Below are 16,890 nucleotides of genomic sequence, written 5' to 3' on the forward strand. Positions count from 1 at the left end.
CATTAAAGAGAAAAACATTTTCCTTTTCTGTTGTTTGTTTAGTAAGTCCTTAATTTTTACTTGAAGTTCAATGGTAAACTTAGGCTCAGCCCATGTCCAAATTACTATATATTTCAAATTATAGAAATTCAAATCAATGAATGCTTACTGTACCTAACAACTCATTGAAAAGACAAACCCAATATAATCAAATGCCTACTCTAACAGAGACATCCTAACATTCCCATTGAGCAAACTGGCAAACTGTCATTCTCACTATAATTTTAATGACCACTGTGATGAATAGTAAAACATAAAGTAATTTCTTTACATCCTTATAATTAGTTAATCACTAGTTGACTAATGTTCCAACTCCATTAACCAATCAGTAATTTCAGAAGACATCCATCCCAATCTCTCTGTAAACCCTAGTTTCTGCAATGAGGACGATAATAGTGGCGTCTGCCCTCACAGAGCTGTTGTGAAAACTGAGATAATGGATGTAATGTGTTAGCGTAATGCCTGACACACAGTGGGTGCTCAATAAATAGAGCCTGCTATTGCCACCACGGCCACTATCACAGGGTTAATTGAACACAACCAGCAACAGGAGGGTGTCAAACACCAGAGTGGGCTACTAAGACGAGCTAGGAAATACCTTCCCCAGTAATAGGTTTTAAACATCATGAGGAGAGATAATAATCATTTCTTCAGTGATTTAGGCAAAATAATAACTTGGCTAACATATCCTGACTTTAAAGCTTATTTTTAATCGTCTCAGCTTGGGCGCAGAGAGCTTTGGGAGTATGGGTAAGATGCTCTGAACTATCTCAGCCCTGAGTCTGTGGAACAGCACCTGAGGAGGGAGCGCCCTCAAGACACAGATTTCTCTAGTGGAGGATCCAACACCAGCCACGTGAAAGGACGTATCTCTGGGTCTTGGAGACCTGAGTGGAAATTCTCAGGATATGTCACTGGTTGGGGCCTACTCCAGAAAGAGAGAAGAGTAAAGGGAATCTTAAGCCCTTTTCTCTAAAGAGGAAGCAAGGGAGAGAGCGAAAGAATGAAGTAGGCAGTATTAACTGAAGCTTGGCCAAGAAGGAATCCATATCCTCGAATTAATTTTTCCAATTAAAAATATCACTAAGCAGTACTTATTATATGCCTACTAAAATGAGGTAGAAACATATTCCTGCAACTCCCACCATATTTCTCCTCTCAGTTAAAGGTCCTGATGGTAAGATGTATCACTCAAACAGTCCTCATTAACACAGGTTATTACTATTAAACAGCTCGACCTCAAAGCAAGATTGATGGACTAAATGATTCACACTTTCAAATCCATTTAGTAGGGGACAACCATCGGCTGAATGCTTGGGATATAAACATGAATATGACACAGACCCACAGAGTGCTATCAGATGAAGCCAGATAAGAAGCCCCATTAATCCTGATGAATTTAGCTATGAGAGAAGCAAGGTATGAGAGAAATGCATTACACACAGTCCAATAATACATTTTTGTAATTTCTAGCTAAGGAAGTCAAAGCACATCACATTCATACCTAAGCAAGTAGGAAAGTTAAACACAAAAAAACCCTATTACCCTCCCCTATTCCTAGTGAGTCACTGTCAGAGTTGGGAATTTAACCCAGAAAACTGAGCTGAATTCCCTGCTGTGAGCTTCACCAAACACTAACCTAACCCTCACAACACAAAGTACCCTGTAGCCTACCTTTAAAGCAGCAGAATTTGCTTGTTCATCCACGACACCTTTTTTCAAGACCTGATTCTGAGCCCGAAGCTGAAAACAGAGGAGGTAATAATTAATTTTTAATATAAAGCAATCACTTATAGCAAGGAAATCACTTACCATAACTTTACAGGAATCAGTACGCTGAGTAACTATCTGCTCACATATATATGAGAACAAGAATATTAGCCCGGAAGAGAATAGTAGAGATCATCAGTCTGCCATTTTACAAATAAGGACACAGAGGCCGAGCTGCCCAATGACATAAAACTAATCAATGCAAAATTGAGACTAAAATCCAGGTCTCTCGACTTCCCGTACATGGTTCTTTCTATGAAACCAATCACCTCCCTAAATAAAAACTAATACAATAGATAATAGGGTACTGAGTATGTCATTTTCCTTGAAACTCTGACACACCATTCATCTGTAAAGTACACACAACTGGACTGATTATGGAATAAGAATTCAACAGAAAATCAAAATATAGGGCGTCAACATACCCAGCAGTACACTGCGCCTAATATTAGTCATGCAAATATCATCGCCCGCAATAGCCTCAGGAATGGAGGACTTTTAATCAGGCATCAGTGGAAGCAGTGTACAAAAGCAACTAAGAAGCAAGCTCAATTTAGAAATTGATAATAATAGCAGCTAGCATTTGAATGCTCCGTTACATACCAGGCACTGTCCTAAATACTTTACATACACTACCTCATTAATCCTCACAACCCTATGAAATAGGTGCTATAATTATCGCCATTTTACAGATGAAACCAAGGTACAGAGAAGTTCAGTGGCAATGCTGAGATTCAGACAGCAGCAGTTTTGACTCCAGGCATAATGTCATTAGACAATATTGGCTACTATTTTATAAAGCTACATATAAATGAGAAAAGTAGTGGGCTGGAGAGGTGACAGAAGCCTTTGAAGGGGTAGGACTTGGGCTTCTTTCACAGTTTTTTTTTTTTTAATTGAGGTCTAACTTTATTTTAAATAAAATATACAAAACAGAAATTATACAGCTTGATGAATTTCTACTTAGGTATACATCTGTATCACCACCACCAGCAGGGTTTTGACAGATAAACCTTCTGTAGTTATCAGCAAGCACAACACAGAGCATGTGAGTATAAATATACCAGCCCAGTGTAGCTGAAGCAAAAGGGTTACAGACTAATTTTCTGAGGACGCAGTACAGAGACCATGATAGACCAGGTTCTTCTCTGAGAAACTAAATGAATGGGAGAATTTTATCTATGAGCTTAAAAAAAAAATCTACTTCTAGCTCTGCATAGCTCACATCTGTCTCCTGAGAACAGAAATGACTTTTTTCTATGCCAGAAGAGTAGGAATATTTGAATATTTATGAATTATCTATGATTGTTTTTGTGTGACAATGACATTAGAAATGAGTAGATGCAACAGAAACCATATGGCCCCAAGCCTAAAATATTTGCTATTAGGCTCTTTACACTCTGCTCTAGAAGTTCAGAAGAGAGAAATAAATCCCACTTTAATGTTGACTTCCATTGTGTAGTATTTTACCTTTTAAGCAATATCAACATATCTTGGATAATGTGCTACCTAGGTAAGAGAATTCAAGAAATACTTTCAAATCCATATAGCCAAAGGACAGCGATACTACTTCAGTCTTTAGGTTTCATTTCATACCCCTGTTCTAACTTTGCTCTCTGATCTTCTTTGTGTGGTATTTAGAAGGTCCTAATGACTGCCTCAAGGACTAGGGATGAAGCTTGAAATCTGCTGAACTGACAATTTTCTGTAGGATCAGAACTACATCAGTTTTCAAACAAATAAAAAAAACCTCACCTTTAATTTTTAAGGCACACTTATAAGCTACATAAAGCAAACTGAACAGCCTACTGTGTCATAAAAGCAAAATTAAAGTTTCCAAATTACTGCTGTTTGGAACTTAATCTGATTATAATGAAAAATGATTTCGATTTTCCTTTGGAAAATATTGTTTGCTAAATTGGTAACAATTCAAACACAGTTTCAATGGAAACATTCAACAGAAAATGCAGCTTTCAGAAGTAATTATCGAAAATCCCTTTCTATTGTTTGGTAGGTAGAAAAGGATAAACTTGGCCTACTCCACTGCCTTGTTACCTGCACTTGGCATTTGGCGTCTTCCTGCATTTCAGCATCACTACTGCCACATCTCTGCATTACTGACCAGCATCTTGTCAAATGCGGATACTGCTGTGACCAGTCTGGTCTTTTAGAATCTTATCTTTCTCCTCACCAGCATTCACCACAGTGGGAGGCAAATGCAGTGTTTGTTTCAGAAAGTTACCAATGGTCACTAATGCCTCTAGGAGACTTGTGTGGAGACTCCAGTGGATGTGGATGTAACTGAGAAACAACTGCCTGAAGTCTCCACTAGGACAGAAAAATTCTCCAGAAGGACAGAAAAATTCTCCAGAAGGTGACATAGCCTATTGCTAGTAGCTGTGCCATGCACTTTTGTTCCATTCAGTAGAGAAATGGTCCTCTGAATCCCAACTCAGAAACCCTTAGTCCTTTTCAAACCTCATTTTTCATTGTGTTGTAATCTTTTGATTAGCTTTACCTTTACTCTGAAAACACAGCCTTTTCTCATTTTTACCAACCAAACTCCAACTGTTCTTCTAGAGCCTACTTCCTACTCTGGTCCTACTTCTTCCATAAATTTTCCCTAACCATTCTCTATAGTGCCCCTATGGTCCACAGTGACCTTGCCCTCAGTTCCCTGGGCACTTGCTAGTAACAAGACATCTCCTATTTAAACTTAAACTGTTCAGTTTTAATTTTACTTTTTAAAGCAGTACATTTTATGTTTACTAATTTATGTATGATTTCTATACTCAAGTCCCATCTGCCAATTAAACTGTCCTTCACAATAGAGACTACAGTATACTTCCTTGTATCTCCTGCGTACAATGAAAGATCAATGCTATGGATAGAGAAGGCACTCAATAAATTTTTAGTTAATTAATCAAATTAAGTGCTGTAAATAAAAGGTGTTTAAATGCAACACATTAAACAACTATAAGAGATAGCTAGAATCTTCTGTGTTAGAATCACTCTTACATAACTGTTTCCATACAGTGGACATTCTGACATTTATACACGTTTTATGACCCTATAAAACAGATCTTTAGATGTATAGCTTTTCTCCATTACAAAGTAATGTATGCAACAGATAACCTGAAGCCCATCCCTAAGCCTCACCAAAACCCTGATTTCAGCACGCCTGAGTCATCTGCAAACCACAGCTTCAGCATCTCTGGCCTGGACGATCCTTAAAAACACTCCCAGTTCCAACATTTTAGGTATTCTACAGTGCTGGAATACCACTTAGTCTCTCTCTCTGCCTACTAACTTGCTCCTCACTGTGGAAAAGGATAAAGTAACTGAAGGCTACATACTATGTACTAATGGCTGGGGTCATTTTGTCACTGAGTTGGGAAGAAAACCTTTTTTCAGAGCTGCCCTCAAACGAGACCCTTTCTCTAGCTCCTGCTCTCATGCGAGGAAATTCATTAGGATGAAACCCCCACTCCCAATCCTGTAATCTAGCTGCCTCACCAGGGACTGGTTGGAAATTCAGCTGAATTGAACACGGGGAGTAGGACACCCCTTGTCTTTCTAAAGCCTTGCTATTCAAAGTATGGTCTGCAGACAGCTGCAGCAGCATCACCTAGGAGCAGAATCTCAGGCCCCACCCCAGACCTCCTGAGAAAGGATTTGCAGTTTAACAGGTCTTCAGGCGAGTCACATAGACACTTACGTTTGTGATGATCTAGGGGCTAAGCTAGCACAGCTCAACAGGGTAGCCATAGCCACATGTGCCTATTTAAACTTAAATTATGTAAATAAAATGCAAAATTCATTTCCTCAGCTCAGCTAACCACATCTCAAGTACTCAATAGCCCCACATGCTAGTGGTCACCCTACTGGACAGCAAATATGCAGAACGTTCTCATTCTCCTGAAAGTTCCATTGGATAGCACTGAACACAGACCGTTTTCCAATCCACCTTTAGTAGTGAACCCTACACATCAGGGAAGAAAAAAGCTGATACTCCATTTTAATCCAATCCAGCCCCAGAGTCTTTCTCTTACAAGAGAGGGCGATCAATCAGGTTCAGTCAAGCCCTGCTATCTGGAACGCAAACACACCAAATCGAGACTGATCCTTTCCCAAAATGAGCATCTCTAAGAGTGTAAGTCTAAAGCGTTTCAAAAGGCAATCTCCTTTGTAATTAAAGAAGCATCAATTGCAAAGTCAACTGTTAGAGAAATAATGGATGTTTACCTTTCCCATTGGCTTTTTTTTTTTTGCCAGTATCACGTTGCTTTGATTACTGTAGGTTTTTTTTTTTTTTTACTATTTATTTATTTACTTGGCTGTGCCAGGTCTTAGTTGTGGCACATGGGATCTTCGTTGCCGCGTGCAGGATCTTCCTTGCGGCACTCGGGATCTTTAGTTGCAGCATGTGGGATCTAGTTCCCTGGCCAGGGATCGAACCCGGGCCACCTGCATTGGGAGCGTGGAGTCTTACTCACTGGACCATCAGGGAAGTCCCCCCATTGGCTTTTATTGCCTTGAAAAGAGCTTTAAAAAGATCATCTGAGCAAAAGCTACTATACTGATACCATTTCCTGAGCAATGATTCTGGTATGCATCCAAACGACTGGAGAGGTTTGTTACAACACAGACTGCTGGGTCTGACCACCAGTTTCAGATTCAGTAAGTCCTGGGTAGACCTAAGAATTTGTATTTCTAACCCATTCCCAGCCACTGATGACGCTGATCCAGGGTCTACACTTTGAGAACCCAGAGTAACACAAACACTGGAAAGATCAGAACTTCAAACTTGCCTACACGTTAACATGGTGCCAGGCAAGAGTGCAGAAGCCCATTCAGAGAAAGCAGGCTGAAATCAAATGAGCCAGGACTGCATGCTCTCAGCTTCATCTCCAGAATGAGATATACCAGAGCATCAGAAGCAGAGCAGGCCGTGGAAGAAACACCAAGTAAGAAATAGTCTTTGAAAAATGAGGGCTTGATTAACTTTCCCTCACGTCTCAAAGGGGCAGCCTCTATTACCTATTAACTTCATAAATCTCTGAAAACCAGCTTCTACATACCATTCGCCTCCCCCAAACTCTGTTAAACCAGAAATGTTTAAAGCCTCCAGTGATCGCCTAATTGCCCAAACCAGAGGGTCTTAATCTCCACTTTTACTGACCTTTCCATAGCACTGTTTCAGCAACCTGTCCACCTCAGAAATTCTCACCTGCTTCGGCCTCCATGGTTCATCTTTTATCTAACGAAACTCTCAGCCTCTTTAATGGGAGCTCCTCATACTGCTTTTTTCCTTCTCAGGGGGAAAAAAGATGATAGAAGTTACAAAGGAAGAAATGGGCCCCTTCCCGGAACACAGGCCAAGATCTGCATTAAATAAGAATGAGAAGATTCTGCAAATGTCCTTGGTTTAGGGATCATGCTTGCTGCTCTCTTGATTTGCAGGCCTCCTTCTACATACTAAAAGGAAATCTTTTTTCTTTGTATCCTAAATAAGGAAAAAGAAAGATGTAACTGGATTTCAACATCAGCCCACAATTTCTGCACCGGGGAGGCTATCAAAAAGGTAGAATACCCCCTTCCACAGGCACAGGGCTGAAGGTATTGATTGCATAGATCTTATCTAGAAATTGCTTGGCACTAGAACTGACAGGCAGTAAAAAGCACATGAAATCTTTTGACCAATCCGTGTCCTCACATTCTGAAATTTCCATCACACTGCAATTAAAAGGATGAAAAATGGTCTGGCCCAATATGGGAGATAACCTGAAGTCTGGCAGACCTCCTATAGTCTCCTCAGCATTTCCTCCTACTGTCACATCCTTCCCACAGGTGTTCCCCAAAGAATCTACCTAAAGTGATTAACTCTCAAAGTTCAACTATTGTCATTATAGGAACTATTGTCTTTATGGGAATTATTACAAAAGCTTTGGCCTTTGTCCTGACTTTCAGCCAGTCCCTCTCCACTAGAAATTTTCAGCAATTACCCCAACATCATCTCAAGCTAGTATGTGAATAAGATAGCTTCAATGTACCTTCCAACCATAAATACTATGATTGCACCTAAACTTCGCTCCAAACTGGCTCACCTTTCTGCCCACCTTCCTCTGCCAGTGGCAGTGGTGTTCCCTCAGAGCAGTCCATGGGTCACCTTCAGGGTCAACTCTCAGTCTTCCCTCACTCATCACGTCCCACAGAATGAATGAGACACAAGGATGACTACCTTGACACCTTTATATCCTTCATAAGGTTGCTGCTATGTGTAAAGCAGGCACACAAAAAAGAGGTAAACTAAACCATATTTTTTAACCATAATTCCTAAATCTAAGCCCCCCTCTCCATCTCGACAGCCACAAAACTTTATTTAATCCTACGTTACACTCCCCAAAATTATTCAAAGAGCCTATAGTCTGGTCTTCTTTTCACCAATCTTTCCCCATTTCAGTCCATCCTCCACACAGCTACCAGTTTTCTTTCTAAAAGCAATGTCACTCTCCTGTTCGAAAACCTTTAACGTCTCTCCATTACCCAAAGTTCAAACTTTTTGACAACCACAACCCTTCATGATCGGGTCCAAATTATCCCTCCAACCATATTTCACCACTCTCTGTCGTGTATCTGAACGTGCCTCATGTCAGCAAACAGAGACTGTCTCCTTTGCCTGGAGTACTATCATCCATCCCTTCCTCCCTATTCCCTACTCCCCAGTCTAAGTAACTTCTACCCTTACCCGCCATTTCTTCTGTGCTCCCACTGAGCTAACACTTGTCATCCTGTATCATAATTATGTACAACAGTTGAACATTCTATTAAAGGGTTCTCCTTAAGGTGGAACTCTGCCTCACTCAACAGGGCCCGGCAGATTGTTCACAGGTGGCACTAATTGTCTGCTGAACAAAAGAGCTTACAAATCCAAAATAATAAAATCTTTCAAAGTTTTTATTACTTCTGGGAGGCTATACAATTATTTCAGCAATGCAACCACTGTGCAAAATATTTCTGGAAACTCTTCTGCCATTTGGAATTGCCTTGTGAGCTTGTTTACTCTCCAGAAGAGAAAATCAGTCCCCTTACTTTATACTCATGAAACATTTTCACCCAAAAATAGTAGAGCCAAGTTTGAGTACTGTCATCCTCCACCCACCACACTTCATCACATGGATTTGTTCCAAATAAGTTCTGGCCCTTTCAAACAAAAAAATATTCCTTCAAAGGATAAAAACTTGCCATCACTAACATCATGCCACAGGCCCTTAAGGCAAATTCAAATGGAAACACAAGAAGTTTTGCCAATGGTAGCACCCATGGAATAAGTGTAGCATCCCAAAAGGCTCCCATTTGACGGTCACAAGACTTACGTGTGTATGTTTAGGCACAGGTTTTATTTTTCAAAGAATATTTCATTTTGCCCTGCTGCATATTTGTTACATGAAATTTAAAAATGTGTCTCAGTTTCTCCAAATTGTAAAAAAGGGACTAAGTCTTCCAGTTGCTCCCATGAATACCAAGATCATTGAAAACGAAGTTTAATGACTAATGAATCAACTTCCAAAAATGTAAGATTCTGCTTTCAGTACTTCATTAGAATATTCTTGAGGCAGAACCACCCTACCCATTAAAGCAGCACCACCCTTCTCCGAGAAAAGGGTTCCATCGTTTAAAATACTGATGCCATAAATACAACAAAGGGACAGGTCCCTACTTTGCTTAATTCAACATGTATTGAGCACCTATTGGGTGCTCTTCCCCAGTCCAGGTGATCCAAGAAACAGAGAGATAAAAGGACACAGCCCTAGCACTCAAGCTTTCAAACTCATTTTCAGACAACATCTTGCCAAAGCACTGAACCCATTCATAACCATCCATCTCTGGTGAAGCAGTTTACACGCATGACTCTATTTACACTCCTGACTTGACTGGGGGCAGATAAATCTCTTTATCCTCATATCATCCCTGTGGGAAAGGAGAAAACTTGATCCTTCCCATTGCTGGGCTGGGAAAATTGAGGAAGCAGCCGTAGAGGGATGGTCCTCACCTTTCCCCGTCCCCTCCCGACCAGCACCAGAGGCGGAAACCAGGATTTCTGACATCCCAGTCCAAGCCCGCTAGTTCAGTGAGAAGGAAGAATCAAACTCCTGCTCCTTCCCGCAGAAACGCACACGGACCCAGACACCGCCCGGCCCCATCTCCTGAGAGCTGCAGGTGAAGGCACGGTAATGGTGGACAGAAGAGGCGGAGAAGAGAGAAGGGGCGCGCTCACGTTCCCCCCTCCGCCGTCCCCCTGTGTCCCGACAAGTCGCTGCCAAGGCAACCCGAGGCCGCAGGGCCGGGGACCCCCTACTCCCCGCATACGACGGGTACCTTCGAATACTCCTGAGCCAGCTTCTGGTATTTCCCCTGCAACTCTGCCGAGGCCATGGCCTCCCCCGCCCCGTCCAGGCCAGGATGCCCAGGCCGCTCAGCCCCGCCCCCTCGCCCCCAACCCCAGACACGCTGCCTGGTACGGTTCCGCCAGAGCCTGCCCGCTCTGCCACCACCGCCGCACCTCCTCCTCCACTTCCGGGTTCGCCCGGTGAGAAGGCGGAGTGGGGCCGGGGGCGGAGCGACCACCGGGGGCGGGGCAACGTCTTGACATCACGGCCCCCACCCTTCCGCGCCCGAGCACGTGCGCGCGCAGGCTCCCCGGCGCTCCTGGGCTCTGCCTCTGGGACTGGGGGGCGCCATCTTGACGCATGGTCCAAGATGGCGGCCTAGAACAGGGAAGGAGAGAATGGAAAGGGGAAGAGAATGAGAGTCCACAGAATGGGCGGGGGACGGTGGAGAGGGGCGGTGGTTGTGAAGAACCGAGGACCGGAAGAAGAAACATTCTAAGCGCATCAAGAATTCTGGCCGGACACACCGCCCTCCCCCGCTGGTTCCCATGGCAACCGTCTGGCGTTTGATGGTTATGTCTTTCAGAAGGTGCACTGAGAGAAAGACCTCTATATTCCGCTACCTCGTTTTCCGGATATGGTAGCTCCGGACATGCCCTGCATTGTAAACTCTCAGACCTCCCCCAAATTTATAACGCTCGCTGCTGCCACCCTCCCCTGCTCCAGACCAGACAAACCTCCATTGTCTTATATTTTGACACTGAGATGTCTTTGTGTCCATTCTCTACCCACTCCATTCGCCCACCCCTGCCACCATACGGGGACTACATCAGAGCCTTTTCTCAGTGGACTGGGAAACAAACCTTTAGGAAATTTCAGGGAATGACCCCTGCCGCGCAGGCAGAGAGAGTGGACGTTAAGGACAAATAACTGGACGATTGAAGCAAAAAATAGTCTGCCTGAAACATTTTATGCCGCTTCATTCATTAAATATGTTTTGAGGACGTATTATATGTTAGCTATTCTAAGCATTGCATTTATTGCAACATTGAAATGTTCATAGAGGAATGAATAAATAAATTCAGAATATATGTTTGCCATAAATTACAACACAGCAGTTTAAAACTCATAACCTAGATCTGTATATATCTGCATATATCTGTATATATCAACATGACAAAACACTGTTAAATGTAAAAAGCAAATTGCAGTATATACTACAGCATGAAAAGATACATTTAAAAAATATGAAGCAACATTTGTACTGCTCATGGACACATGAACAGGTACTAAAAATAGAGAAACAAGAACTGGAAGGATACACATCAAATTCTGGGTTGTGATTGCCTCTAGTGAGAAAAAAGAAAGTGGAATGAAAAGGAACAAAGGAGCATAAACTTCATTTTCATTTAATTTTTTTCAAGTAAATGTGACAGATTGTTAACATTGATTATCCAGGTAATAGGGACAGGGATGTTAGTTATTTTGGCATTTTAGAATGCTTGAAAATTTCCATGATTAAAAAAACTATCCTGGTTTCTTGTTTGACTACGAGTAAGCCTGGGATTTTATAGTGAAAGCCTGAGCCCATATGCACTTTTCAGCCATTATAATATGTAAAAGGATTACAGACTTTTAAAAATGTTAATTATATTTTTCAATTTGCTAATAGCCAAGTCCTGCTGTCCAGCAAACTTGCAGAATTTTTTAAATTATTATTATTAGTTATCCATGGCACCACCAAGCGGCAGAATTAAATATTGTAAGTGTATTTCTGTGGTTTGTAAGGTAATGGAATTTTCAATTATTTAAAAATAAAATGCCATTTCAGAACTAACATTCCAAAGAAAGAATGTGCAACTTTGGCTATAGAGCCTGTGTAAGTTTATTTTACTGAACTGAGAAATTTATGTTTCCACTGCTTAATCTGGTTGTTCTGTCAGATGCATTGTTTCCAGATCTCAACTAATAAATCTGAATATATTAAAGTTAGGAATCTATAGACTGAGAACCGTGTGGAACTTCCTACGGTTGTACAGATAATGACCAGTTATGACATTGCGTTACTTAGATGTTATTGTCAGTCTCTGAGTGAACATCATTTCCTGGTGCGGTAGAGTCATATGTTCTCTATCTTTACATACAACTGAAAGTCAAGCACTTGTTTCAAGCTTCGAAGCTCTGTCCTTTGAAATCATACGTTCTACTTCATAATAGCCTGCTATGTGCAGCAGCTATTACAGTGACATTGGGAGACCAGCTAGCCCCACCAGTACCTCCCCATACAGTCATTAAGATAACTAAGTAAAGATTTTCTCTGGCCTGGTTTCACATCCCCATGGCTGGTCACCACACTTGATTATTGAGATAATGGACAACGAAGAGTGCTTATATCGGTGGATATAAGGAAAGGATTAAAGAAGGCAACTTATAGGCCTTTTATTATGACATATTGTCTTTGTTATTTATTTTTTTAATCCAGTGGGAAAATATATGTCACTCTACAATGAAATTAAAAGAAGGTAGGGAAGGAATAAAAGAAAGAAAAGAACTTCCCTCCGCATGAGTTTTTCCTGACCAGTTAGCTCCAAAGTTTACATTTTTGTAACGAGTACTCAGTGAGACAAAATCTGAAGACTTGCAACTTTAAGGAGCTCTACAAAAAATGGGAATTCTGGGCTTGAAATTTTGTAACTTTTTCCTTTGGCCATGCCTTAATGCTTTGCCTATCTCAGTCACAGCAAGACAGATGAATGACAGAATAAGCCCAGAGCCCTGACATACCTTATCCAAAATCACATGAAAGACACTGGCAGAAGCAAAACTAGAACCCAGCTCCTTCGCCTCCACTGAAGGCTGTATTTTCTCTGTTAGGTTTAGTGCCCACATGTGGTAAACCCTTTACTATTTAGTTTAAACAATAAGGTGAATGAGTCCTAGATTAGAGGTAAGGATGCCAAAGGGTATGTTATGTTCCTTGGTATTTATTTGGACTTGTACCTTCATGAAATAGATACCTTTAGAGCTGTTTAAAGGGAAGGGGGTGGGGCTAGTCTAAGTATACAGGGGTCTCATAACCCAAGGGAAAGGTCCAGGAGGTGGGTGGGGTGCAGGTGAGAAGCAGAAACATTTTACTGCTCACACCTCATTTCTGACCCCTGCTCTCCTCTGTGTTTTCACTTCATAGCTGTTTTTATCCTTCTGGTTTTCTCTGCTGCCCAGTCTTACAGGAGGAAATGGTCACATCCAACATACAGATTTATATAATTAATCTATTAGATTTTCTTAAGTTTATAACTGTATTCTACATGTATTTATGTAGCCTTGCATTTTTAGAAAGAAGACTGTTATTCACTATTTTCTTCCCAAGCCAATCCATTAGCAGGACCCGAATCTGTCCACTATTTTCCACCTCCATTGCTACCATCTCTTGTCTGGATGCCTCAAAAAGCCTCCCACTGGCCTCACAGCTTCCATCCTTGCCCAACTGCAATCTTTCCTCCACAGAGCACCCAGTGTGATCTTCTGAAGCATAACACTTATTAATTAAAACCTTCTAGAACCCACAGAGCACTTAGAACAAAGTCCATATTCCTTACCATGTTAATAAGCCTTTACATAGTCTGGTCCCTGTGACCTCCCCGCTTCATGTTCCAAAAGGGCGATAGCAAAGCCTCAAGTCTTCTTGAGGTCTAGGCTCTAGAATTTGTACATCACTGCTGCCATATTGTACTGATCAAAGCAAATCACACAGCCAGACCAGATTGATGGGAGTGGAGAAATACACACTGCCTCTTGATAGAAGGGGCACGAAGATCAATTGTAAAGGCTATGAACACAGAGAAGCCTGACTCACTGGGGTACATTACGAGAACAATCTACCACCCTTCACCTCCTACACTACCCTTCCTTCTGTTCCTCAGTCTTCAGAAACTTTGTACCTGTTTTCCTCCAGTGGCGCTCCAGAATTTCTCTGCAGGAGGAATTTAGGAGGATAGATCTAGTTGGAAGAGGGAACTAGGTAGGAGACATTTAGAGCTGAGTTTGGATAGTGAACTCACTGAACTTATTTAAGATGGTTCGAGGTCGCTAAAACCAGGAACCACCAGCCTTTCCTTGGTGCTACTGCTCATTATACTTGACCTGGCCTTTCCTGGATCTCGGTATGATTGCATCCTCATCATTCAGGTCTTAGCCCACCCATTGCCACTCGAGAGAGACATTCCCCGAGCATCTGCTTAAATACTTCCCTTTCCCATCTCTCTGTGCTCTATTGTTTTATTTTCACCATAAAACTTATTGCCACTTGAAATCACCTGAGGCAAATCAGCAGCTTTTGTGAAACCCTCCGTGTATCTCATCTTCTAGGACTCTAAGCAACTTCTCCAGAAGGGCTCTGGGGGCCCTGTCTGTGCAGAGCTACCTGCAGACCTAACATTCTAGGTTAGACAGAAAAATGGCCTCTCAAAGATATCCACGTTCTAGTCTCTGGCACCTATGTTCAGGTACATACAATTAAGGTTGCACATGGAATTAAGGTTGCTAATCAGCTTTCCAAAGAGAGAACCAAAGAGATGGCAGCATGAAAAGGAATCAGCCCAACGTTGCTGGCTTTGAGGATAGAGGAAGGAGGCCACAAGCCAAGGAATGCAGGTGGCCTCTAGAAGCTGGTGAAAGAAAGAAAAAGAATTCTCCCCTAGAACCTCCAAAAGGAACACAGCCCTGCCAAAGACTGATTTTAGCTCAGTGAGACCTCTTTCTGACTTCTAACCTCCAAAACTGTGAGATGACAAATTTGCGTTATTTTAAACCACTAAGTTTGGAGTAATTTGCTACACAGTAACAGGAAAGTAAATAACCCCTATAGTTGAGGTAACTCGTAGTGCTACACCCAGCTCCTTTCTTCTACTGTGACCTGAGGTCATTGATCATCCATGGCTCAGAGTCATCCCAGCCATATTATTCCCAGTCCCCTGCCACATACTGTATATTACCATGGCTACACTGCAATATTGTGACAGGTAAAACAGTGGTGCATGGGAGCAGGTTCATACTGGCTTGAGAGAGCCAATTGTTAAATTTTCAGGAGTTGTGCAAGTTAGTTATTAAACGCAGCCATCATTAAAGATTAAATTATATGAACGTTAAATAAGTTATATTACAAAGATATATATTCAAAACTCATCACTTCCTTATTTTACTATATTTACTATATTTAACTCTGATCTAAGCTCTTGAAATTACTTTTATTGTATCTATACAATACTATACAGCAGTGTGCTATGCATATCTTTGCAACTCTGCATTCAGTGACATCACGTTGGTAGACTGAAACTGGCCATCATGGGAGGATTTACACCATGGAAATAGGCTAATGCTACAAATCTGGGCTCCCTCCACCCCAGAGCCAGTTACACATTTGCCACCTGTGTATAGGACATTTGATACCTGACTTTGGAGTGTTACCTACAACTTCAGGGTGCTCTTTGTATTTTCCATAACGAAGGCCATGAACATCTGTGCGAGGCAAAACCCAGGAACTACTGAGGCAAAATTCATCTGCTAGGCCCCTGAGGTCTCACAGAGTCTGGGTCTAATTCATCTTTATTTTCCTAATGCAGTGAGTGCTCAAGAAATGACAACTGAATAGAGAGAAGAATCCATAGTTTCTTCAAGGTGAAAAGTGACACCTAACTTGAACAAGGCCCTTTCGATCACAGAATGACTAGCACTCTTATTTTCTCTATAATTAATGAGTTATCATTATTAGGTAATTCATAAATGTTAGTAGCTGCTATCATTATAATTATTACTTTTAGCCCACAATTTATCCAAGTCCATTAACATATCAATGTTCTTCTATATTAGGTATCTTTTTTCTTAAAGCCAGGTGAGCAAATTCTTAAATTTACCTTTTGAATAATACTTGATTATGAGAGCTTTTCTTGTCTTAGCCTTTTAAAAAGTTTCTAACAATCAGAGCTGGGAAAACTGGACAGCTACATGTAAAATAAAATTAGAACATTCCCTCATTTACTAAATACAAAAGTAAACTCAAAACGGTTTAAAGACCTAAATGAAAGACATGACACCATAAAACTCCCAGAAGTAAACATAAGCAAAACACTCTGACATAAATCATAACAATATTTTCTTAGGTCAGTATATATATGTGTATATATACATGGTAGACTGTTACTCAGCCATGAAATACTGCCATTTGCAGCAATGTGGATGGACCTAGAGAATATTATGCCTAGGGCTAAGTCAGACAGAGAAAGACAAATACTATATGATATCACTCATATGTGAAATTTAAAAAATAATACAAATAAATGCATATACAAAGTAGAAACAGAGTCACAGACATAGAAAACAAATTTATGGTTACCAAAAGGGAGAGGGAAAGAGGGAGGGACAAATTAGGGGTATAGGATTAACAGATACAAACTACTATACATAAAGAGATAAGCAACACGGATTTACTATATAGCACAGGGAATTATACCCAATATCTTATAATAACCTATAATAAAATATAATCGGCAAAAAACTGAATTACTATGTTGTACACCTGAAACTAACACAATATTGTAAATCAACTATATGTCGATGAAAAAAGTTTCTAACAACCAATAAGCCCAATTAAAATTTTTCACTAGCAAATTAAAGACAAATAATTATTTTTCTT

At 41.0% G+C, this 16,890-nt stretch overlaps 1 protein-coding gene across 4 annotated transcripts in view; it reads right to left on the bottom strand.

The window, feature by feature from the left end:
• Positions 1-10,495, bottom strand: part of PPP1R21 (protein phosphatase 1 regulatory subunit 21) — a 57,079-nt gene extending 46,584 nt beyond the window's left edge. The window contains exons 1-3 of one of the 4 annotated variants that reach the window (XM_067703032.1): positions 10,189-10,287; positions 6,055-6,276; positions 1,714-1,782 (exon numbers count right to left, since the gene is read on the bottom strand). In XM_067703032.1, the coding sequence (XP_067559133.1) occupies positions 1,714-1,782; positions 6,055-6,063 (78 nt within the window). In that variant the 5' untranslated portion in view covers positions 6,064-6,276; positions 10,189-10,287. The other 3 variants (XM_067703030.1, XM_067703033.1, XM_067703031.1) reach the window with 3 other exon arrangements.
• Between the last annotated feature and the right edge of the window lie 6,395 nt (positions 10,496-16,890).

Source organism: Pseudorca crassidens, chromosome 14, assembly GCF_039906515.1.
Source record: "Pseudorca crassidens isolate mPseCra1 chromosome 14, mPseCra1.hap1, whole genome shotgun sequence".
Taxonomy (NCBI): domain Eukaryota; kingdom Metazoa; phylum Chordata; class Mammalia; order Artiodactyla; family Delphinidae; genus Pseudorca; species Pseudorca crassidens.